Raw genomic sequence first — 24,367 nt, 5'->3', positions numbered from 1 at the left:
AATTTTGGACAAGTTATTTAAAATTACTGTCATGTCTGAAGTTTTATAAAGTGAAAATATCAGATATGTGTTTTAGTTTTAAAGTAATGTGCTAATTTTTAAGGTTTTAGTGAGCACATGCTGTGCCCAGCAGTGTATTATGGGCAGGATAGGGTAATAATCCCAGTACATTCACGACAGGACAAATGCATTTCAGACACTCCACATACACAGCATTAAGCAACAGCATTAAGCTCTAGTGCCTAAAACTCTCGTGAATATATTCTCTGGGTTTATAGACGTTGTTATTGTATTTGTGTTTGTTAAATTCCACGCATCTTAAATGTAGCAGACACAGATTATCTGGAATTTTGTTTTGGCAAATTTTCAAGGCCTCTACTGCCATCTACTGGCCAGTAGTGTTTATGGCAGTTCATGGCAGTATTCGTCCTGAAGCTGAGCAGACACTGTATGATATTTTTAATCACTGTACTCGGTTTCAGTTCAAACTGTACAACAGAACCACACAGTGTAAAAGTTCAGAGTGCCCGATTTATGTGCTCACACACATTGTACGTTCAAAAACCACATGTCGAACTCGTGTTTCCAGAAGCAAAACGTAAGCTTTTTTTCCAAACTTAATTGACAAAAACTCTCGATGGGAGACATCAAAGTTTAAAAACAAAACAAAACAACAACAACAAAAAAACATTACAAGACAGCTCTGTGGTGTTTGCACAGGCACAGTGCAAGCGGTTGGATGCTTGTAGCTCTTCAGCAGCAGGATACCCTCACAACGGCCGACCAGAATAATATCAACAGGTTTGATTTTCATCTGACCATACGATCGGCGATCAGGAGGTGGTCGTGAGATGTTAAACGCAGCTTGTTACTCCATGTACACTACACGATGCAGGATGTGCGATTAACCTGAAACTCGGTCCAAAAAATTCTCGCAAGAATGAAAAATGATCTGAAAAAGGGCCTAAACTCACACAGTGTAAAGCCAACATTTATGTGTCAAGACAGTATTGAGTGCACGTTTTACAATATAATAAAACGTACGCACGGCCCTAATAAAATGAGCGCACATTCTCTCCACATGCAAAACATTTTGCGATGACACTTCCAGGGCTCCGTAAAAATGCCTGTTTTTACAAATAAAAAATGGAATATTTTACAAAAGCACATTTATCTGTGTTTGTTACAAAACCTCAGAATTAGTGCATTATTCAACATTAAAAGATATGTTATATTTTAACTTTGAACAAATGACAGAATTGACATTAATGGAGGTATTCTGTCAGTATTCACACCAAACCATAAGTCAGCATGACTTTATTTTCCAAGGCTCCGCCTGACTGGAGCGTTGTGATAGGTAGAGAGAGCTTTGTGGCTACTCTCAGCTTGCTTCTGTGCTGGAAGCCGTGTAGTAAACAAGAGCTTCCAGCAGGGGGCAGGATGTTCAAACATAGAAGTGCGGGCTCATTGTTTGGGTCTGTTGTCACTTTTGATGCTTCCAAAAGCGATCATGGTGTTAAAACTCAAATTCAGCTTGTTAGTAGTTGCAAATGTACCAGAGACAATACTGGAATTTATCGGTTATCTGTAACTTCCGATACATTTTTGGGTGGTTTATCGGTTTATCTTTATCAAAGATAACTTTTCAGTTATCTGATTATCTGTTATCGAAGTTAATTTTTTGGTTATCTGTGCCCACCACTGGCAACAGATACCAAGACATGTGACTACACTAAGAGAACACAAGAAGGTGACAGATACCAAGACATGTGACTACACTAAGAACATAAGAAGGTGACAGATACCAAGACATGTGACTACACTAAGAGAACACAAGAGAGCGACAGATACCAAGACATGTGACTACACTAAGAGAACACAAGAGAGCGACAGATACCAAGACATGTGACTACACTAAGAGAACACAAGAGAGCGACAGATACCAAGACATGTGACTACACTAAGAGAACACAAGAGAGCGACAGATACCAAGACATGTGACTACACTAAGAGAACACAAGAGAGCGACAGATACCAAGACATGTGACTACACTAAGAGAACACAAGAGAGCGACAGATACCAAGACATGACTACACTAAGAGAACACAAGAGAGCAGCAGATACCAAGACATGTGACCACACTAAGAGAACACAAGAGAGCGACAGATACCAAGACATGTGACCACACTAAGAGAACACAAGAGAGCGACAGATACCAAGACATGTGACCACACTAAGAGAACACAAGAGAGCGACAGATACCAAGACATGTGACCACACTAAGAGAACACAAGAGAGCGGCAGATACCAAGACATGTGACTACACTAAGAGAACACAAGAGAGCGACAGATACCAAGACATGTGACTACACTAAGAGAACACAATAGAGCGACAGATACCAAGACATGTGACTACACTAAGAGAACACAAGAGAGCGACAGATACCAAGACATGTGACTACACTAAGAGAACACAAGAGAGCGACAGATACCAAGACATGTGACTACACTAAGAGAACACAAGAGAGCGACAGATACCAAGACATGTGACTACACTAAGAGAACACAAGAGAGCGACAGATACCAAGACATGTGACTACACTAAGAGAACACAAGAGAGCGACAGATACCAAGACATGTGACTACACTAAGAGAACACAAGAGAGCGACAGATACCAAGACATGTGACTACACTAAGAGAACACAAGAGAGCGACAGATACCAAGACATGACTACACTAAGAGAACACAAGAGAGCAGCAGATACCAAGACATGTGACCACACTAAGAGAACACAAGAGAGCGACAGATACCAAGACATGACTACACTAAGAGAACACAAGAGAGCAGCAGATACCAAGACATGTGACCACACTAAGAGAACACAAGAGAGCGACAGATACCAAGACATGACTACACTAAGAGAACACAAGAGAGCAGCAGATACCAAGACATGTGACCACACTAAGAGAACACAAGAGAGCGACAGATACCAAGACATGTGACCACACTAAGAACACAAGAGAGCGACAGATACCAAGACATGTGACTACACTAAGAGAACACAAGAGAGCGGCAGATACCAAGACATGTGACTACACTAAGAGAACACGAGAGCGACAGATACCAAGACATGTGACTACACTAAGAGAACACAAGAGAGCGACAGATACCAAGACATGTGACTACACTAAGAGAACACAAGAGAGCGACAGATACCAAGACATGTGACTACACTAAGAGAACACAAGAGAGCGACAGATACCAAGACATGTGACTACACTAAGAGAACACAAGAAGATGACAGATACCAAGACATGTGACTACACTAAGAGAACACAAGAGAGCGACAGATACCAAGACATGTGACTACACTAAGAGAACACAAGAAGATGACAGATACCAAGACATGTGACTACACTAAGAGAACACAAGAGAGCGACAGATACCAAGACATGTGACTACACTAAGAGAACACAAGAGAGCGACAGATACCAAGACAAGATTTGGTCAACCAAGTCTCGGATAACAGGTTCCGTTGTTTGTACCTGAATTTGTACGAATTCAATTTTAGGAAGCAGGCTCCTGACATTTAAATGTAAAATCCTCAGGCCTGATCTGACTCTGAAACTGTCAGGGGTATCGATGTTTTTCAGAGAGGGTGAACCTGGTTATACCACTTCATGATGATGTGGTACAGAGGAGGATTTTCTTTCACCAAAATATATCTAGGTTTGCATCTCAAATGTACCTTCTAGCAAACTGTAGCCGAACTTTCAGGTCTTTTTAAGAAAATCCTCATCTGTACCACTTCATCAGGAAGCTGTGTAACTGGTGATACAAAATGCAAAACATGCACTGTGCACAGTTTCTCCAATCACACCCAGAGAAGCCTATAACTTCTTCTTTAGATGTCTGGGTGTCTTGGTGGCTTTCCTCACTCTTCCACTTCGTGCACAGTCACTTAGTTTTTGAGAACTGTCTACTCCACACAGATTTACCATAGAGTGCCATACTCTTTGTATTTCTTCATAAGTGATGTAAATAAAATCCAAGACATATTCAGTGACTTAGAAATGTTCATGTATCCATCCCCTGACTTGTCTGAAGAAAACTGACAATAAAAGTGATTTACAGGTAGTATCCCAAAGCGTTCCATTACTTATGCAACCCATCATCTTGGCTTTTATATTTTTAATTAATTTATATCAAGTTGTAGAGATTTGGTTTCAGTTTTGAGTTTAAGTAAAATAATTTCAGTTATTTTTATTATTTGTATTTGAAATGGCATAAACAAATTAAATTGTGTGAAATACCAAGTGTCCCAATAATTTTGGAGGGCACTGTAGGTGAGAGCAGTGCAGAATATGTGCAAGGACCATATAATAGTGGTGCGATACAAAGTAGGAATGACCAGTCCATTCAAGGTGGATGTGGGATTATGGATCATCATGGATAGGCTCTGACGTTTTTTGTTTGCATTGGTGATGGACAGGTTGACGGACCAGATCAGCCAGAAGTCATGATGGATTACGATGTTTGCAGATGGCATTGTGATCTGTAGTGAGAGTAGAGAGCAGGTTGAGTTTAGCCTGGGCATCTGAAGACACACTCTGGAGAGAAAGGTAGGAGAAGAGGAAGGCCAAAGAGGAGGTGTATGAATGTGGTGAGGGAGGACGTGCAGGTGTTTTGTGTGACAGAGGAAGATGCAAAGAACAGGCTGAGGTAGAAACAGATGATCTACTGTGATGACCCTGTGGAGGCAAAAATGATTTTAAGTCAAAGTGTCTGAGGCTGTTTGTGGAAATAAAGTCAAGAAATCTGCAGATTAAAATAACAGGCTTTTAATTTGAGGACTCAAAGAAACACGCAATAGTCAAAATCAGAACAGCATGAGTTTGAATAAGTGTGTGCCCAGAGCACATCTGAGGGTTCTCTTTTGTACATTCAGAGAAAGGCAGGGTTGCTGGAAACAGTCACGTACACATTAACCACTAAATGAAACTTTGAGTTTCCCATAAAAACTCTCGCTGAAAATGAATGTTATGACAGTTTCTGCTTACAGTTTCTGCTGTGCGGGAGATGGGAGGGAAGGTCAGGCAGAAACAATGTGGTTATTAATGCAGCTGCTTAAAAAGCAAAAGTTTTAGGCAGACTACATGTAAGATATTAAATGAGTAATTTTGGCAATACAACCCCTAATGGGAGTAGCCATAAGAACAGGAAGTTGCTGATCATTTGTTTGTTTCTCTTTCAGCTGACCATCTGTTGTGAGAAGCACTGCTTCAGGATTATTGTCAACGGGGTGCAGACACACTCCTTCACCCACCGTTACACTCTTCTGCAGCACATTAACAACCTGGAGATTGAGGGTGACCTCACTCTGACCTCTGTGGTGGTGTAGGCCTGAGTCACTGCACATCAAGGACCCCTTACCCTCACATCTTCCATAAAAATGGCATAATGTCATAAGAAGGAAATAAGTTTTACAAATGAAATCATTGTTATATCTCTGTATTCAACTTTGAGTCATAGTAGATGTCCAGATTGTAGACTGTCCTTCATTAAGTTCTACTTTTAAAAAAGTCAACCTGTTTTTAATCAGTAAAAGAAAATTCAGATCCACTAAACAAAAACAGGTTAGATTGTTTGCTGTTTACCGCTATTAGACACCAGGTGACAGGTTAGATTGTTTGCTGTTTACCGCTATTAGACACCAGGTGATGATGTCCAATATGTCCAAAGGTCTCTGGCTTCTGAGATTTGTCACAGATGGCTAATGCCTGCTGTAAGCAACCAAATGCACATGTGCCTCATAACAATAAAAGTAAATACGTATTTGAAAATAATCCCTAAATCTGTTCACATTGCAGTGTTCTAGGCACTTTTGTTTTCCTTTTTTTTTGACAGCACGCAGCCAACACAGCTCTGTATTTACAGCATTTTATGTCAAATATTAAAAGATGTCTTTTTGTAAACCAGATTTCACCAACCAGTGAAAAATGAATTTGGAGAAATTTCCCCCAATAATCTGTATCACCTCTGTTTAAAGCTTCATTTGAACAAATCACCCATTTGATGAAATAAATTTGCGTTTTGTGACATGTTGATAATGTAGCCGCATTTTGTTTAAAAGTGGGTGAAAAGACATTCAGATGGAGACCACCCAGTTTTCAATCAAAAATCAATGTTGAAATTACATCTTGTGCTCACTGGGCTCTGTGCACTTTACACACCATGATATAAATGTACATGAAAACATACATATGTCTGTAATGGTGTTTTTTGACTGTGTGATGTAGTGTCATGGCCTCGATTTACTTTCCAATATAGAAACAAATTGCTTTGCTTTGTTTTGTTTATTTGAGCCGCTTTGTGCCTATGACATCAGCCTTTACAGCAAGCATTGCCTGGGAGGACCCCGTCCACCATCAGCCACCGATGACTTCTCAGCCCGCTTCTTCCTTGTGAAGAAGGAATCAACATCATCTATTTCCCCCTCAAATGTGGGGATATGTAGCGCCATGGCCTCGATTCACCCTGATTGAATAAAATATATTAATCCTGTCTCAACCACCTGAGTTTTCAACTGGAGACAGACTGTGTTTTCCACTCTCAGTGGAGAAATGCCTGTCATCTGGAGATCTTCAGATAAGTGTGGAGACGTCCCCCGATGGTCCAACACTGCTTCAGCAGAGGAAAACAAAGCTGTAATTCTTAAAAGGGAAGCCCTCATCTTTTATCGGGTAAACTCCGGTCATTATGAATTACATGACATTATAATTGCTTCACGTCAGAATCTGAGCTTCTCCAGGCCAGGAGAACTTTTATGATCAAGCTAAGACAGGACCTCTCCTCATCTGGGGGGGACCCTTCCTCCATGATAACACGTGGTCATAAACTTTGTCCTGACAATCAGCTTTTATCTTTGTTTACAGCAAAGGAAAATACCTTTTTAAAATAAAAGAATGGCATCAGTCTCTTTCTATTCATATATAACAAATTCTAATGTGTTGTATTGATTAATCAAGCAAATGCTGTGCATGTATTCCATTTTATTGACCTGTGTCCTTTTTAACTGATGTGTGTTTAAGTGATCTCTTTGGAGTGTCAACATGTTGATGAAGTATTCTGTTTTAACCAAATGGAGTGTTTGTCTATTAATGATGGGTGTCCATTTGAGTGTCTGAGAACAAATAGTATTCCAAAGTAATTAATGTGTTTAAATAGCTGAATCATTTGAGTCTCCTCTGAGGACATGAAATTTCTGTGAGATTACACACAACCTAAATGGGCGGAGTTTGGTGACGTCAGTCCCCTTTAAGAAGTTAGGACAGAGCCTCGCTCGACCCTTATTCTGCGGCCTTCTTCTGCCCACTTCTGCCTCCTTCTCTCCCTGCTTTCTTCTTTGTTAGTGCTTAATTTTTTATTTTTTTGGGCCAAGGCCCCATTGCTAAGCTAAGCCAAGCTAAGCTACCATGTGGCATTCATACATTCTTTACTTTTGGACAAACTTAAAGTTTTAACCTGACGCTTTAAGATGCATCAAGTCTTTTGAATTTTTAAGAGAACTTCCGAGCTGAGCTTTTCAAATTAAGAGCGAATTTGCAGAAAAGCGACTTTTCCTTTGGCTCCAACAACTTTCTCCAAAGCTACTAGACACCATTTTCAACAAACATCTACCTCTGGGTCCTGCAAGCTGACAACGGAGCTGATTTCAAACCTGACAAGCAGGCAGCTATAACCGTCGGCAAAGCCAGCCGACATGAGCCCTGGGATCACTCGGGGACACCGCTTGGTTAACCCCTCTGACCCAGGTGAGCTCACAGTGCCCGGAGCATGGACATCCACGACGGACGGATCGGTCATCCGAACCATATCTTCAAACGGACCAGTTTAATGACCCAGTCGACGGTTCCACAAAAAGGGTTTGTTGTCTATGGATACAAAGTGGCTAATTTTAAGCCTTTGGCTCTTTTTTTTTAACATATTCATGCTTAATATTTTTCTGCATAATTGGCTTCAAAATTCATCACTAAATTCCAATCAGATTTATTTACTTAAAGTTTTAAGCTTTATCTCTCTTCCTTCCAGCGTCTCATGAGTGAGTAAGAAAATAAATTGTTTCCGTGAATGAACTTATTTTCAATCACTGTACAGAAAATGCTAGTAAAATGTTCAATTCTTGTAGAAATTGTAAATATTTCCTGCTGTGGTTTATTTTGTGTTCAGAAGGAAACTCTTCAATTGAATACACCACAAAGACAAGATATTTAATGTTCAAACAGATTGACTTTTTGTTTTTATGCAAATATTTGCTCATTTTGAAATGGATGCCTGCAACACATTTTAAAAAAGCTGGGACAGTGGTAACAAAAGACTGGGAAAGTTGATGAATGCTCAAAAGAACACCTGTTTGGAACATTCCAGAGGTGAACAGGTTAATTGGAAACAGGTGAGACAAAAGAAGAAAAAGACTATCCAGATTGTTACCAGCACAAAGTTCAAAAGCCAGCATCTGTGATGGTATGGGGGTGTGTTAGTGCCCATGGCATGGAGAACTTACACATCTGTGATGGCACCAATGCTGAAAGGTACATCCAGGTTTGGAGCAACACATACTGCCATCCAAGCAACATCTTTTTCAGGGACATCAAGCAAGACAATGCCAAGCCACATTTGGATGTGTTACAACAGTGTGGCTTCGTAGTAAAAGAGTGCGGGTACTAGACTGGCCTGCCTCACAGCTTTTTTTGAAATGTGTTGCAGGAAACCATTTCCAAATGAGCAAATATTTGCACAAAAACAATAAAGCTTATCAGTTTGAACATTAAATATCTTGTCTCTGTGGTGTATTCAAATGAATATAGGTTGAAGAGGATTTGCAAATCATTGCATTCTGTTTTTAATTTACATTTTACGCAATGTCCCAACTTCATTGGAACTGGGGTGTTGTATGGCTGGGGGGCCTGGCTGCCTTTTTGTTTCTGTCTTTTGTTTTTCCTTCCAGGTGGCTTGCATTTGGGACTGAGTGGCTGTGTTGCTGAGGTTATCAGGACCTCACCCTGATCACCTGCGGCTCGTCAGGACTCACAGCTGAGGTGCATCTATATGGATTGGAACATGGTGGCATTTAAGACTGGAGTATACAATGTGTATTTGCCAGAGACTCGACCTTGTGACCAGACGGGTGAGATCGTCGTCTCGGGAGCCATCTCATCATCAGTGGATGCAGAGAACGTCCAGGGTTTGATGCACGGTCTGTGAAAGAGGAGGGGGTGAGGTCTCACGCTCGTCAGCACACTTCCTGAGGTACGTTAGATTTTGTGACATTTATACAGTCAGTAAATGTGGTGTCCCTCACACCTTTTTATATTGAGCTGTATGTTAGTCATGTATCGGCTTCCACTGCAGTGGAGTTTTGTGAACTGGATGTTCCATGCGTGCAGGTTGGGAAGCTGATTAGTAATCAAGCCAGGAAGTGTTTGCTGTTTGTACACCTTTAAGTGTTCTCTCTGTGTGTAGAGTGTGGACTCACATAATGGTTCCTTCTTTCACAGACTCGGTTTGTTGCGGTCACCTGGGGGGTGTCGGCGGGGTCCTTGGGTCCGAATAGCTTCTGGCTCCGGACCGTTAGCGCTGCTGGGAGCGCACCACGCCAGACCGCACTTTCTTTTGTTATTTTTTGTATCACTGTTATATATTAAATTCAGTTAGCCTTTGTACCGTGCTCTGCTTATTTCATACTGGGTCCTTCAAACGCTGGTCGGTTCTCCGAGCTGTGTCTGACACATAACATGGGGTTGTATTAAGCTAAGCTTTGTAATCATTTGAAAGCTGCTCCTTCATATTTTTCTAAGCACGAACTCATCACACAGCCTCTAAAATTTGCAGAATCGTGGCTGATTGGTTTCGACTGAACCTGAAGGTAAAGGGGTTGGATGAAGACAGTGGAGAGAAGTCCCGTTTAAGTGCACTGGTTTAGACACAGTACTATTCTGCAAGCTTATTATTATTATTATTATTGATTATTATTGTAACAGTAAATTCGACACTAAATTATATACATGTAATGACCGCATTACAAGTACACATGGTAAAAACATGAAGAAATAAACAAATACAGGCCGAACATCTATACGGACGGGCTGTTTTGTCTACGAGCAGCAGACACATTCAGCCTGTGTGTCACAGGTAGGATTAAGTAGCATCTAACCAGCAGATACTTATTTTCCGCTTTTATAATGCAGAAATGATCCCAGCTGTGAGTCATCCACCTGTGAATTCCACCACTGGGATCATATGAATCAGATTCCTAACTGTAATTATGATAAAGTAAGTGTTGCGCAGCAGAAACCACTGGCACTAAATTAAAAAGCCTGGTGAGCCCTTCAAATAAAAACAGGCCCCACAGAGACAGCGTCCCTCTACTGCTACATTTCACAGAACAAAAACTATGCTACCCTTTCTTCAGTGTGTCTTCCTGCAAACCACACTGTGAGCATTAAGCCCCTTTCACACTGGACCTGCATACAGTTGCATATGCTGCGTACAGTAGTGTTCAGAATAATAGTACTATGTGACTAAAAAGATTAATCCAGGTTTTGAGTATATTTCTTATTGTTACATGGGAAACAAGGTACCAGTAGATTCAGTAGATTCTCCCAAATCCAACAAGACCAAGCATTCATGATATGCACACTCTTAAGGCTATGAAATTGGGCTATTAGTAAAAAGTAGAAAAGGGGGTGTTCACAATAATAGTAGCATCTGCTGTTGACGCTACAAACTCAAAACGATTGTGTTCAAACTGCTTTTTTAGCAATCCTGTGAATCACTAAACTAGTATTTAGTTGTATAACCACAGTTTTTCATGATTTCTTCACATCTGCGAGGCATTAATTTTGTTGGTTTGGAACCAAGATTTTGCTGGTTTACTAGTGTGCTTGGGGTCATTGTCTTGTTGAAACATCCATTTCAAGGGCACGTCCTCTTCAGCATAAGGCAACATGACCTCTTCAAGTATTTTGACATATCCAAACTGATCCATGATACCTGGTATGCGATATATAGGCCCAACACCATAGTAGGAGAAACATGCCCATATCATGATGCTTGCACCATGCTTCACTGTCTTCACTGTGAACTGTGGCTTGAATTCAGAGTTTGGGGGTCATCTCACAAACTGCGGCCCTTGGACCCAAAAAGAACAATTTTACTCTCATCAGTCCACAAAATATTCCTCCATTTCTCTTTAGGCCAGTTGATGTGTTCTTTGGCAAATTGTAACCTCTTCTGCACGTCTTTTATTTAACAGAGGGACTTTGCGGGGGATTCTTGCAAATAAATTAGCTTCACACAGGCGTATTCTAACTGTCACAGCACTTACAGGTAACTCCAGACTGTCTTTGATCATCCTGGAGCTGATCAATGGGTGAGCCTTTGCCATTCTGGTTATTCTTCTATCCATTTTGATGGTTTTTCGTTTTCTTCCACGCCTCTCTGTTTTTTTTTTTTTTTTCTTTGTCTATTTTAAAGCATTGGAGATCATTGTAGATGAACAGCCTATAATTTTTTTGCACCTGTGTATATGTTTTCCCCTCTCCAATCAACTTTTTAATCAAACTACGCTGTTCTTCTGAACAATGTCTTGAACGTCCCATTTTCCTCAGGCTTTCAAAGAGAAAAGCATGTTCAACAGGTGCTGGCTTCATCCTTAAATAGGGGACACCTGATTCACACCTGTTTGTTCCACAAAATTGACGAACTCACTGACTAAATGCCACACTACTATTATTGTGAACACCCCCTTTTCTACTTTTTTTTTTTTACTAATAGCCCAATTTCATAGCCTTAAGAGTGTGCATATCATGAATGCTTGGCCTTGTTGGATTTGTGAGAATCTACTGGTACCTTGTTTCCCATGTAACAATAAGAAATATACTCAAAACCTGAATTAATCTTTTTAGTCACATAGCACTACTATTATTCTGAACACTACTGTATTTAATATGCAGGAATGTCTGCGTTAGTTGCGTGCAGCCGGGAGGAGAAGCGGCTCACAGACTGCCTGGACACGCAGATGGAGTTGATACAAAAGTCAGAATACATTATTTCCAGGAGTTAATGGACTTTATTTAGGGAATAACCCTGTTGTGTTTGATGATTTGTGGACGTTAATGCTGGATTTTACGGTCGCAAATTGAGTTTTACGGGGCTTTACTCCACGTGCCAAGTGTGTTAGCACACAGACACAGATGTCTGATTAGTTGTGCTCTAAAGCCCCTTTCACATCGGACCAAGCGTCATGACAACGGCGAGTTTTGCAGCCTCACGCAACAATACGCTGAGGGACGCAAAGGGCAATGCAAAACAGATGCAAAAAATTAAACATGCTAAACGTTTAATTTTTTTCCACCGATTTTCGGCATAGAGAACTGGATGCGGAAAGGAAGTTTTCACCCAAGTTGAGGCAACGCAACGGTACTTAACGTGACTGGATGCCACACCCACACAATACAACACTACCCTACACCAATTTATGATTCCTGCTGTGTTCCATTGTTGCTGAGCTATAAATCACAGAGCCTGGCTACAGCTCCTCGGCGCTCTCACCTCCTCATGAGTTCTCTCTTGATTGTGCTAAAATCCATCAACTCCTGCTCACAGACCGATCGCCAGGTAGAGGGCATGTCCACATCCAGTCTCCTCACGGAAGACATCTCCACATCTCCTCAAGGAGGACATCTCCACATCCACTCACAGACGGATCGTGTGTGACCGTCTATAAAGTGCAAACACGAAAAAAAGACCAAAATATTCAATACATTCATTGTAAAAAGGTGTGGTATCACCAATTTCACTGCACACATCAGTGGTGCCCTGCTGATTATACTACAACACTCAGTTTGGAAAAATGCAATTGTGAAAAAGTTTGGAGAATTTTTTACTGTTTAAATTTTCAATAGCATCAATGTCATAAGGTGTGATGTCATCAAATTTACTGCACACAGTGGTGTTCTGCTGGTTATAATAAGAACTCTGTTATAATTTAAAAAATTGGGAGAATTGTTCATTGTTTAAATTTTCAATAGCATCAGTTTGTAAAAATGTCATTGTGAAAAACTGGAGAATTTTTTGTTTAAATATTTAATAGCATCCATGTTATAAGGTGTAATAACACAAAATTTACTGCACACAACTGTAGTGTCCCACTGGTTATACTACAGCACTCAGTTTGGAAAAAAGTAATTTTAAAAAGAGAATTTTTGTATTGTTTACAATAGCACCAATGTTATAAGGTGTGGTGTCACCAAATTTACTGCACACGGTGTCCTGCTGATTATACTACAGAACTCAGTTTGTAAAAAAAGTAATTTAAAAAAATTTTGAAGAATTTTTCATTGTTTAAATTTTCACAATGACATTTTTTTCCCCAAACTGAATGCAGCCAGTAACTTACTGAATGAACCGTTCAGGAGGTCCACGAATGAATCGGGTAAGATGACGCCGTCGACAAACTCTTATCTGCTCGGAGTTAGTTCTCTTTCCGTGGGTTTTACCAGAACACTGAAGAACTGACCACCACTCGAAGCTCTTCCACTCTCTCCGTCACTGGTAAACCTGCTGTAGTCGTTCCCGTTTCCAGAGACAGAATTTGTAATTTGCAGCTATGATCCTGTGTTTACGAGGGCTGTCAATAAAGTAACTGTCCTTTTTTTCCAAAAACTATATGGATTTCATTCATATGTTTTTATGTCAGACATGCTTGAACCCTCGTGCGCATGCGTGAGTTTTTCCACGCCTTTCGGTGACATTCGCCTGTGAGCACTTGTGGGAGGAGTCGTCCAGCCCCTCGTCGGAATTCCTTTGTCTGAGAAGTTGCTGAGAGACTGGCGCTTTGTTTTGATCAAAATTTTTTCTAAACCTGTGAGACACATCGAAGTGGACACGGTTCGAAAAATTAAGCTGGTTTTCGGTGAAAATTTTAACGGCTGATGAGAGATTTTGAGGCGATACTGTCGCTTTAAGGACTTCCCACGGAGCGGGACGTCGCGCAGCGCTCTCAGGCGCCGTCGTCAGCCTGTTTCAAGCTGAAAACCTCCACATTTCAGGCTCTATTGATCCAGGACGTCGTGAGAGAACAGAAGTTTCAGAAGAAGTCGGTTTCAGCATTTTATCTGGATATTCCACTGTTAAAGGAGATTTTTTTAATGAAAGACGTGCGGACGGGTCCGCGCGTCGGGACACAGCCGGCGCGGTGCGGCAGCACAGGAAAAACACCTCCGTGTTGATAACCATTTGTAAAATCCAGGCGGCTTTTGATGGCTTTCAGTGGAGTGAGTATATGAGAAATTGTTTAACAGCTGGACATGTTCCAACTTGTCCTTAAGGCTTCCAACAGAGGTGTTTTTCCTGTGGCGGAGCGTCGCGGCGGCTGCGAGCCGACGCACCAATCCGTCCACACGGCTTTCATTAAAAAAAATCTCCTTTAACAAAAACAATAAACCCAAAGTAAACTCAAAATTACAAAACTCACATCCACACACAAAAAAGAAACATGCAAATGAACCAAACACAAGTATATTACAGTTAACACAAATAATAAAAAAATAAAAAACACACAAAATAAATTCCAGGTATGGAATAAACAGATCATAAATCCAGCATGCGATATGTTATTTCCTGCCCACATCTGGCTTTATAACCCCTACAATGTCCATGCAAAGGTTAAAGTATTACCGGACTATTAATAGAATCCAGCTTGGTCATCTAATATCCAGAATCCATAACAGCAGCAGCGGGAGGAGTTACGCAAGGCGTGGCCAGCATCTGAATTATTGAGCCGACGCAGCTGTCTCCAGCAGCCACCATGGGAGGTGCAGCCTGGTCCCGCTGTGATTTAGACACCACATTAGCAGACCAAAATAATTTGTAATTGTTTATAAAAAAAAACAAACAAACCAGCAACTCACCAGTAAGAAAATGCACCGGTCTGCTCAAGACCCCAGTGGAGGCGCACTCCCAGCCTCCAGGCAAGGTGCGTAAAAGCGCACAAAGTGCCACGCTATAAGAAAAGAAATGGCATAGGACAACGAAAGACAACCAAATGGGCCAAAAAGGCGAAGCTGGCCGCTTACTCCAAATCAGATACTAGTGGCCCAAACACGCCCGCGAACAGCGGCGGCTATTAGCTGCAGTGGTGCTCGGAGTAAAGCAGCACTCCGAGCCACTAATAAACAGCCGCACAAAGCTCCAGAAAGGGGAAAAAAGATGAACGCACGCAGTTGCCACAGCATGTAAAGCCACTCCAATGCCGGCTCACAGGAGAGATCAGGAAGAAAAAAAAGGTCAGAGCCCCAAAACAACGCTGAATTTATATCCCTGGCTCCCAACAAACACAATCAGAACCCAGGTGCGTGCAGAAGCATAATCAAACAAGGTGCGCACAACCAAGAACTTCCAGACACAGGTAGGGGAGGGCATGTACACTCCACACTACCACATCTACCCCCCACCTTTATATCGTCGTCCCGACGATAAAAGGTCAAGACCAAGGCCTAAAGATAGCAACCTGAAGATTTGAAGTTTGTTCCGGAACCCTAGCAACCCGCTCAGCAGCCTGATTACTACTCAGAGGCTGAGGAAGCCGATGCATATTTGAATGTTGGCCAGCCGTAGAATGAGTGGTTTGGTGCTGGTGCTTGGCTGGTCAACATCAGCGGAAGACAATGGTTCAGATGACTGTATTAGAGCAGGTGCTCCAATCCAATTGCAATCTGTCACACACAAGGCGGGGGTTACTGAGGGAACAAGAGAAACTACAGGCCGATGAGATTCTGAAACCAAGAGCAACACTTCACTATCAGAGGAACAAGAGTCCTCACGTGAGGCTGCCTCTGGTACAGAGGAAGGTGGAGCTTGATTACCCTCCAAAGGTCCCAAGACAGCTTTCAACATGTCACGATGCACATTCCGGACATTATGCAAGTTCTCAACAGGAGCCACGGTATAAACTGCACCCTCTCCAAATGGAATACTCACCACTTGATGGACCACTGAATTCCACAGATCCTGAATTTTATGACAGTGCGCATTATAATCCCTCACATACACCCGCTGACCTACCGACAGTGGTGCATACCGCACACGTTGATCATAGCGCTCTTTCCTACGAGTTGCAGCTACAAGAAGCTGCTCCCGAGCGCAACTAAAAGCAACCCTAAGTTTCTCTTGGTGCTCAGCCACCCAGCCTTGCACCTCACCTAATCTAGGTTCCTCAATCCTCCCTAGGAGGAAGTCAATAGGAAGCCTTGGCTCTTGGCCAAACATCAAATATGGAGACTCTCTGGTACTCTGATGTGGTGTGGTGTTATAACAAAAGAGGACTTGAGGCAAAGAAGAAGCCCAATCCTGCTTCTGCGGCAATGGCAATGTCCGCAGCAGATTATGAAGAGTGCGATTAAAGCGCTCACATTGCCCATTGCCAGCTGGATGATAGGGCGTAGTGCGAGATTTTTCCACACCATACAGCGAGCAAAGTTGCTGGCACTCTCAAAACTACGTCCCTGATCAGAGTGCAGGCGACCTGGAACGCCAAACTTGTAGAACCACTCTGAGACCAACATGTGGGCCACAGTGGAAGCCCTTTGATCACGTGTTGGAACTGCCACAGTAAATTTACTGAACACATCAGTCATGATCAAAACATTTTCATACCCATTCCGCAAGCGCTCCAGCATCGTGAAATCTATGGCATGGATCTCATTGGGCCGTGAGGAAAGCAGGTGACCCATGTAGCTGTGTGATGCTGAACCAGCATCCTTTGCTACTTGGCACCGCTCGCATTCCTGGACCCAATCTCTTATGTCCTTGAACATGCCTGGCCAATAGCACCGTTGACGGACCAACTCTGCAGTCCATTCCATGCCCTGATGACCATGTTGCTGATGAAGATTTAAGGTCTCATGCCTTAGAGAAGCTGGTAAAAGGAGCTGAAGAAATTCCTCCCCACCATCAGAACGGTAAGCCCGCCGGAAAAAGACCCCATCTTGCTCCACAAACCTTTCACGTTGGCGAAGCAAGAACAAAGCACATTTCGAGAGATGCCGCCTCTGCAGCAGAAGGCTGAATTCTCTGCCGCAAAAACACTATAACATCTTTTAACAGAGGATCGTTCTCCTGCAGAGACCTAAGGTCAGAAGAGGAATGGCCTGGGAGAGCTAAAACCAAAGACTGAGTGGCAGCCTCAACCGGATGTAACGGTGGACCATGCTGCAAGGCTAAAGGGGCTGCAGTACCAGGCAGTTGTTGAACCAAGGCTTCAGAGCCTGAATATTGCCGGCATAAGGCGTCAGCATTTCTGTTACTTCGACCCGAACAGTACCTGATTTCAAATTCGAAGGCAGCCAGCTGAGCAGCCCATCGGTGTTCCGCAGCCCCCAATTTTGTGGTCTGGAGATGACTCAGTGGATTATTGTCAGTGTACACTGTGCACTTGTGACCCAACAAGTATTCACGGAACTTCTCCGTCATGGCTCACTTGAGCGCCAAGAATTCTAACTTCATGGAGCTGTAGGTTGCCATGTTGCGCTCACTGGGTCGCAACCCCCTACTGGCATAGGCCACCGGTCTTACTCCACTATCAGTCTCTTGGGAGAGGACAGCTCCCAGCTCACTATAACTAGCGTCCACTTCCAAATAAACGGCTTAGAAAAATCTGCAAATGCTAGAACGGGCGCAAACACTAGCTTGACCTTCAATGCCTGCTCACACTGCGGAGTCCATACCGCCTCTAAAGCTTTGCCCGAACTCTTTTTGGACATTGTACCTGCCAGTTCAGCCACCAGCCAGTGTAGAGGGCCCGCCAACCTAGCCAATCCCTCCACAAACCGGCGGTAGTAACTGGCAAAGCCCGGGAACGAGCGCAGCTCTGAGGTATTGGTAGGATGCTCCCATTGAGACACAGCTTTGATCTTTTCGGGGTCCGCCGACACCCCTTGGTCCGAGATGACATGGCCCAAGTACCCCACTTTCCGCTGGAAAAATTAGTACTTTGAGCTGCGCCTTCAGGCCTTCTGTGTTAAGCTGACCAAGCACCATCTCCAGACGCTGAAGATGTTCAACAGAGGAGGAGTAGACCACGATATCAAGGTACAGCAAAAGAGACTGACCATGCTGGTCACCAAACTTCCTCTGCATCAGCCGCTGGAAGGTGCTTGGGGCATTACACAAGCCAAAAGGCATGTGGTTAAACTCAAAAAGGCCAAAAGGGGTCCAAAAGGCCGTTTTAGGATGATCTGCCTCAGTCACAGGGACCTAGTTGTAACCACTGGCTAGATTGAGTGTGGAAAACCAGACAGCACCTGACAATGAATCCAGTGTCTCCTCGATCCGAGGCAAAGGGAAAGCGTCTTTCCGCGTTTTACTGTTAAGCAGACGGTAATCTACGCAAAGCCACCATCCTCTCTCACCAATACAACTGGTGAAGTGTATGGACTGCTGCTTTCCTGAATAACTTGAGACTCCAGCAGCTGATTTATGTGCGCCTTAACTGCCTCATATTCAGAAGGTGGGATACGACGATACCTCTGGCGGGTTGGAACATCATCAACCAGGGGTATGTCATGTGATAGAAGAGTCGTACATCCCAAGTCATTTTCATGCTGGGCAAAGACTGACTCATAACATTGCAATAATGACTTCACCCTCTCCTGATCCTGAACTCCGAAGGCAGGTAGTTCCAGAGATGCTATTCTATCAGGTACAGAGGGCAAAACAACCTGAGAATTTGCAGAAGCCAACAGTGTTCTATCCTCAGTCACACCAGCTGGCAAGCTCACAATCTGCGCCACACCCAGACTACCAAGTGTGGTCCGTGGGTAAAGCAGGACGGCCTTTGTCCCCATATTAACCACAGGGATATAAGCAGTCCCTCGAACCACTCTCACTAGGCATGAGGAGACAAGTAAGCCCGCGGCTAACCCAGTCTCTGGTGGCTCTAACAAAACACTCTCTCACAGAGCCACCAACCAACGCTGAATTTATATCTCTGGCTCCCAACAAACACAATCAGAACCCAGGTGCGTAAAAGCACAATCAGACCAGGTGCGCACAACCAACAACTTCCAGACACAGGTAGGGGAGGGCATGTACACTCCACACTGCCACACAAGGGTGCGCTGCTCCGTGCTGTGTGACACAGCGCAGCACTGCTCTTACAGAGTAGACTTTGATGAATCTGTGTGCGCAGCAGTCAGTGCATGTGGAGAGAAAAAGAAACTTGAGTATCGATCTTTTTACATGAGGATCGTTCAATATCAATACCAGCGTTGGTGTCGATATTATCAATATTAGGATCGATCCGCCCACCTTTACTCGTTTCCCAACCACGCATAATTGTAGGCAGAAATTGAACATTAGCTTGTCCCCAAAAATATCAAGGTGTCCAAAGTTTTAGGCGGGGGGGCTATGATACATTGTAGTGCTTTCTGGAGAACCAAATACTATATTTTAAATACGCTCTCAGACTGCAGGCTTACTTGTAGTTCCTAGGGTTTGTAAGAGTAGAATGGGAGGCAGAGCCTTCAGCTTTCAGGCTCCTCTCCTGTGGAACCAGCTCCCAATTCAGATCAGGGAGACAGACACCCTCTCTACTTTTAAGATTAAGCTTAAAACTTTCCTTTTTGCTAAAGCTTATAGTTAGGGCTGGATCAGGTGACCCTGAACCATCCCTTAGTTATGCTGCTATAGACTTAGACTGCTGGGGGGTTCCCATGATGCCCTGAGTGTTTCTTTTTATTCACCTCTTTTTGCTCTGTATGCACCACTCTGCTTTTAATCATTGGTGATTGATCTCTGCTCCCCTCCACAGCATGTCTTTTTCCTGATTCTCTCCCCTCAGCCCCAACCAGTCCCAGCAGAAGACTGCCCCTCCCTGAGCCTGGTTCTGCTGGAGGTTTCTTCCTGTTAAAAGGGAGTTTTTCCTTCCCACTGTCGCCAAGTGCTTGCTCATAGGGGGTCGTTTTGACCGTTGGGGTTTTTCTGTAATTATTGTATGGCTTTTGCCTTACAATATAAGGCGCCTTGGGGCGACTGTTTGTTGTGATTTGGCGCTATATAAATAAAATTGATTTGATTTTGACCTTAGAAAAATGATTACATTTTACTTTACAGTAATATATTTTCTTTTCTGTTTGACATTATTATTAAACGTATATCCTTTCTCGCCTTGTTTAAATGTTATCTTTTTTTTCACGTAATGTCTTTTCTTTGGTGATGGTTTTCAGCTTCCTCTATCTCTCCTGTGTCTGACTCAACTCACTGCATGTGCTTGTTTAAGCCTCCTGTAACTGGCACATTGCTTCTTTCTGCACCTATACTATAAACTCTGAAATAGTTCCTATTATCTCTGTTTCCTTCTCCAAGAATTTAGCTCTTTAGAATGCTGAAATGCATAAATGTGAAAGAATGAAAGGTGTACATGCTTATAGCAGCACTGTTGCTTCACAGCAAGAAGGCCATGGGCTCGATTCCTGACCTGTGATCTTTCTGTGTGGAGTTTGCATGTTCTCCCCGTGTTTGCGTGGGTTTCCTCTGGTTGCCTCCCACATTTCAAGACATGCAGGTTAGGTGAATTGGAAACTTTATAAACACAGACACACAAAACTAACCTGTAAACACACACACAGTGCCATAGTGTGTTCTCGTTTTATTAACGATGCATTCTGGGTCAGTCATGCTTTTCTGGTTCCACTCTGGTGGGATGTTGCTGAATGTGCCGCCCACATGCACTGTTATACCAGTGTGCATCGGAGCAAACGGGGACTGCAACGGACTAAATCTGCTCAATTGTGGTGTATAATGTGGACAGTCTGTGAGATAAGACTTGAATCAGATATGCAGTCTGAACAAAGCCTTATTCTGCATTCACATGTTGACTGAAGAAAAACTGTAAGACCAGCCATTTTAGCGGAATTCCTGTGATGCAAACTGCAGGTGAGGACATGAGGTACTGTCCTTAAGCATTAGTTTATGTCACTGAGAAATTCAATGTGTCATGATGGGATGGCAATGCTTACTCTTTTTATTTACTGAAGAAATGTTTGAAATGTCCAGCCTTGCATTTGTCTTGAAGCTGCATGTTGCCCAGGCTTGGCATCAGCTTTACACCAGATACTCTTCCTGATGTACAAGGTAACGGGTGGGTTTTTAACCCTGGACCTTTTTGCACACTGCACTGCCATAAACCAAGCTGTGGAGGAACTGTGTATAAAAATTGCTCCAATATCTTCAAGTTTAATGTGATACGTTTGCTGAAGCCTCTGAATTAAAGCTAAAATGCTGCACCTCAAGCACATCTTACAGTAGCATTCAGAATAATAATAGTGCTATGTGACTAAAAAGATTAATCCAGGTTTTGAGTATATTTCTTATTGTTACATGGGAAACAAAGTACCAGTAGATTCAGCAGATTCTCACAAATCCAACAAGACCAAGCATTCATGATATGCACACTCTTAAGGCTATGAAATTGGGCTATTAGTAAAAAAAAAGTAGAAAAGGGGGTGTTCACAATAATAATAGCATCTGCTGTTGACACTACAAACTCAAAACTATTATGTTCAAACTGCTTTTTTAGCAATCCTATGAATCACTAAAATAGTATTTAGTTGTATAACCACAGTTTTTCATGATTTCTTCACATCTGCAAGGCATTTTGTTGGTTTGGAACCAAGATTTTGCTGGTTTACTAGTGTGCTTGGGGTCATTGTCTTGTTGAAACACCCATTTCAAGGGAATGTCCTCTTCAAGTATTTTGACATATCCAAGCTGATCCATGATACCTGGTATGCAATATATAGGCCCGGCACCATAGTAGGAGAAACATGCCCATATCATGATGCTTGCACCACCATGCTTCACTGTCTTCACTGTGAACTGTGGAAGACAGTTCACAGTATCAGTGCTGCTTTTGATACTGTTGACCATAAAATTTTATTACAGAGATTAGAGCATGCCATAGGCATTAAAGGCACTGCGCTGCGGTGGTTTGAATCATATTTGTCTAATAGATTACAATTTGTTCATGTAAATGGGGAATCTTCTTCACAGACTAAAGTTAATTATGGAGTTCCACAAGGTTCTGTGCTAGGACCAATTTTATTCACTTTATACATGCTTCCCTTAGGTAGTATTATTAGACGGTATTGCTTAAATTTTCATTGTTACGCAGATGATACCCAGCTTTATCTATCCATGAAGCCAGAGGACACACACCAATTAGCTAAACTGCAGGATTGTCTTACAGACATAAAGACATGGATGACCTCTAATTTCCTGCTTTTAAACTCAGATAAAACTGAAGTTATTGTACTTGGCCCCACAAATCTTAGAAACATGGTGTCTAACCAGATCCTTACTCTGGATGGCATTACCCTGACCTCTAGTAATACTGTGAGAAATCTTGGAGTCATTTTTGATCAGGATATGTAATTCAAAGCGCATATTAAATATGTAGGACTGCTTTTTTGCATTTACGCAATATCTCTAAAATCAGAAAGGTCTTGTCTCAGAGTCATGCTGAAAAACTAATTCATGCATTTATTTCCTCTAGGCTGGACTATTGTAATTCATTATTATCAGGTTGTCCTAAAAGTTCCCTAAAAAGCCTTCAGTTAATTCAAAATGCTGCAGAGTACTGACTAGAGTACTAGAGTACTGACGGGGACTAGGAGAGCATATCTCACCCATATTGGCCTCTCTTCATTGGCTTCCTGTTAATTCTAGAATAGAATTTAAAATTCTTCTTCTTACTTATAAGGTTTTGAATAATCAGGTCCCATCTTATCTTAGGGACCTCGTAGTACCATATCACCCCAATAGAGCGCTTCGCTCTCAGACTGCAGGCTTACTTGTAGTTCCTAGGGTTTGTAAGAGTAGAATGGGAGGCAGAGCCTTCAGCTTTCAGGCTCCTCTCCTGTGGAACCAGCTCCCAATTCAGATCAGGGAGACAGACACCCTCTCTACTTTTAAGATTAGGCTTAAAACTTTTTTTGCTAAAGCTTATAGTTAGGGCTGGATCAGGTGACCCTGAACCATCCCTTAGTTATGCTGCTATAGACGTAGACTGCTGGGGGGTTCCCATGATGCACTGTTTCTTTCTCTTTTTGCTCTGTATGCACCACTCTGCATTTAATCATTAGTGATCAATCTCTGCTCCCCTCCACAGCATGTCTTTTTCCTGGTTCTCTCCCTCAGCCCCAGCAGAAGACTGCCCCTCCCTGAGCCTGGTTCTGCTGGAGGTTTCTTCCTGTTAAAAGGGAGTTTTTCCTTTCCACTGTAGCCAAGTGCTTGCTCACAGGGGGTCGTTTTGACCGTTGGGGTTTTACATAATTATTGTATGGCCTTGCCTTACAATATAAAGCGCCTTGGGGCAACTGTTTGTTGTGATTTGGCGCTATATAAAAAAAATTGATTGATTGAATTCAGAGTTCGGGGGTCGTGTCACAAACTGTCTGCGGGCCTTGGACCCAAAAAGAACAATTTTACTCTCATCAGTCCACAAAATATTCCTCCATTTTTCTTTTGGCCAGTTGATGTGTTCTTTAGCAAATTGTAACTTCTGCACACGTCTTATATTTAACAGAGGGACTTTGCGGGGGATTCTTGCAAATAAATTAGCTTCACACAGGCGTCTTCTGTCACAGCACTTACAGGTAACTCCAGACTGTCTTTGATCATCCTGGAGCTGATCAATGGGTGAGCCTTTGCCATTCTGGTTATTCTTCCGTCCATTTTGATGGTTGTTTTCCATTTTCTTCCACGTGTTTTTTTTTTTTTTTTTTGTCCATTTTAAAGCATTGGAGATCATTGTAGATGAACAGCCTATAATTTTTTGCACCTGCGTATAGGTTTTCCCCTCTCCAATCAACTTTTTAATCAAACTACGCTATTCTTCTGAACAATGTCTTGAACGTGCCATTTTCCTCAGGCTTTCAAAGAGAAAAGCATGTTCAACAGGTGCTGGCTTCATCCTTAAATAGGGGACACCTGATTCACACCTGTTTGTTCCACAAAATTGACAAACTGACTGAATGCCACACTATTATTGTGAGCACCCCCTTTTCTACTTATAGCCCAATTTCATAGCCTTAAGAGTGTGCATATCATGAATGCTTGGTCTTGTTGGATTTGTGAGAATCTACTGGTACCTTGTTTCCCATGCAACAAGAAAGATACTCACAACCTGGATTAATCTTTTTAGTCACATAGCACTATTCTGAACACTACTGTAAGTTTAACTCCAGTGTGATCACGTAGAGACTTTTGCACCAGTTCCAACTTAAAATTACTTTGCAATAATAAT

The 24,367-nt window shown here is 42.5% G+C and overlaps 1 protein-coding gene across 1 annotated transcript in view; it reads left to right on the top strand.

The window, feature by feature from the left end:
- LOC117509039 (galectin-9C-like) overlaps positions 1-5,444 on the top strand; it is a 46,841-nt gene extending 41,397 nt beyond the window's left edge. Inside the window, exon 6 of the mRNA XM_034168853.1 lies at positions 5,258-5,444. Within this exon, the coding sequence (XP_034024744.1) occupies positions 5,258-5,404 (147 nt within the window). The 3' untranslated portion in view covers positions 5,405-5,444. The remainder of the gene's footprint in view (positions 1-5,257) is intronic.
- Positions 5,445-24,367: the final 18,923 nt, after the last annotated feature.

The sequence above is a fragment of the Thalassophryne amazonica genome, chromosome 4, assembly GCF_902500255.1.
Source record: "Thalassophryne amazonica chromosome 4, fThaAma1.1, whole genome shotgun sequence".
In the NCBI taxonomy this organism is placed as follows: Eukaryota; Metazoa; Chordata; class Actinopteri; order Batrachoidiformes; family Batrachoididae; genus Thalassophryne; species Thalassophryne amazonica.
This window is presented reverse-complemented; position numbering and strand designations above follow the sequence as displayed.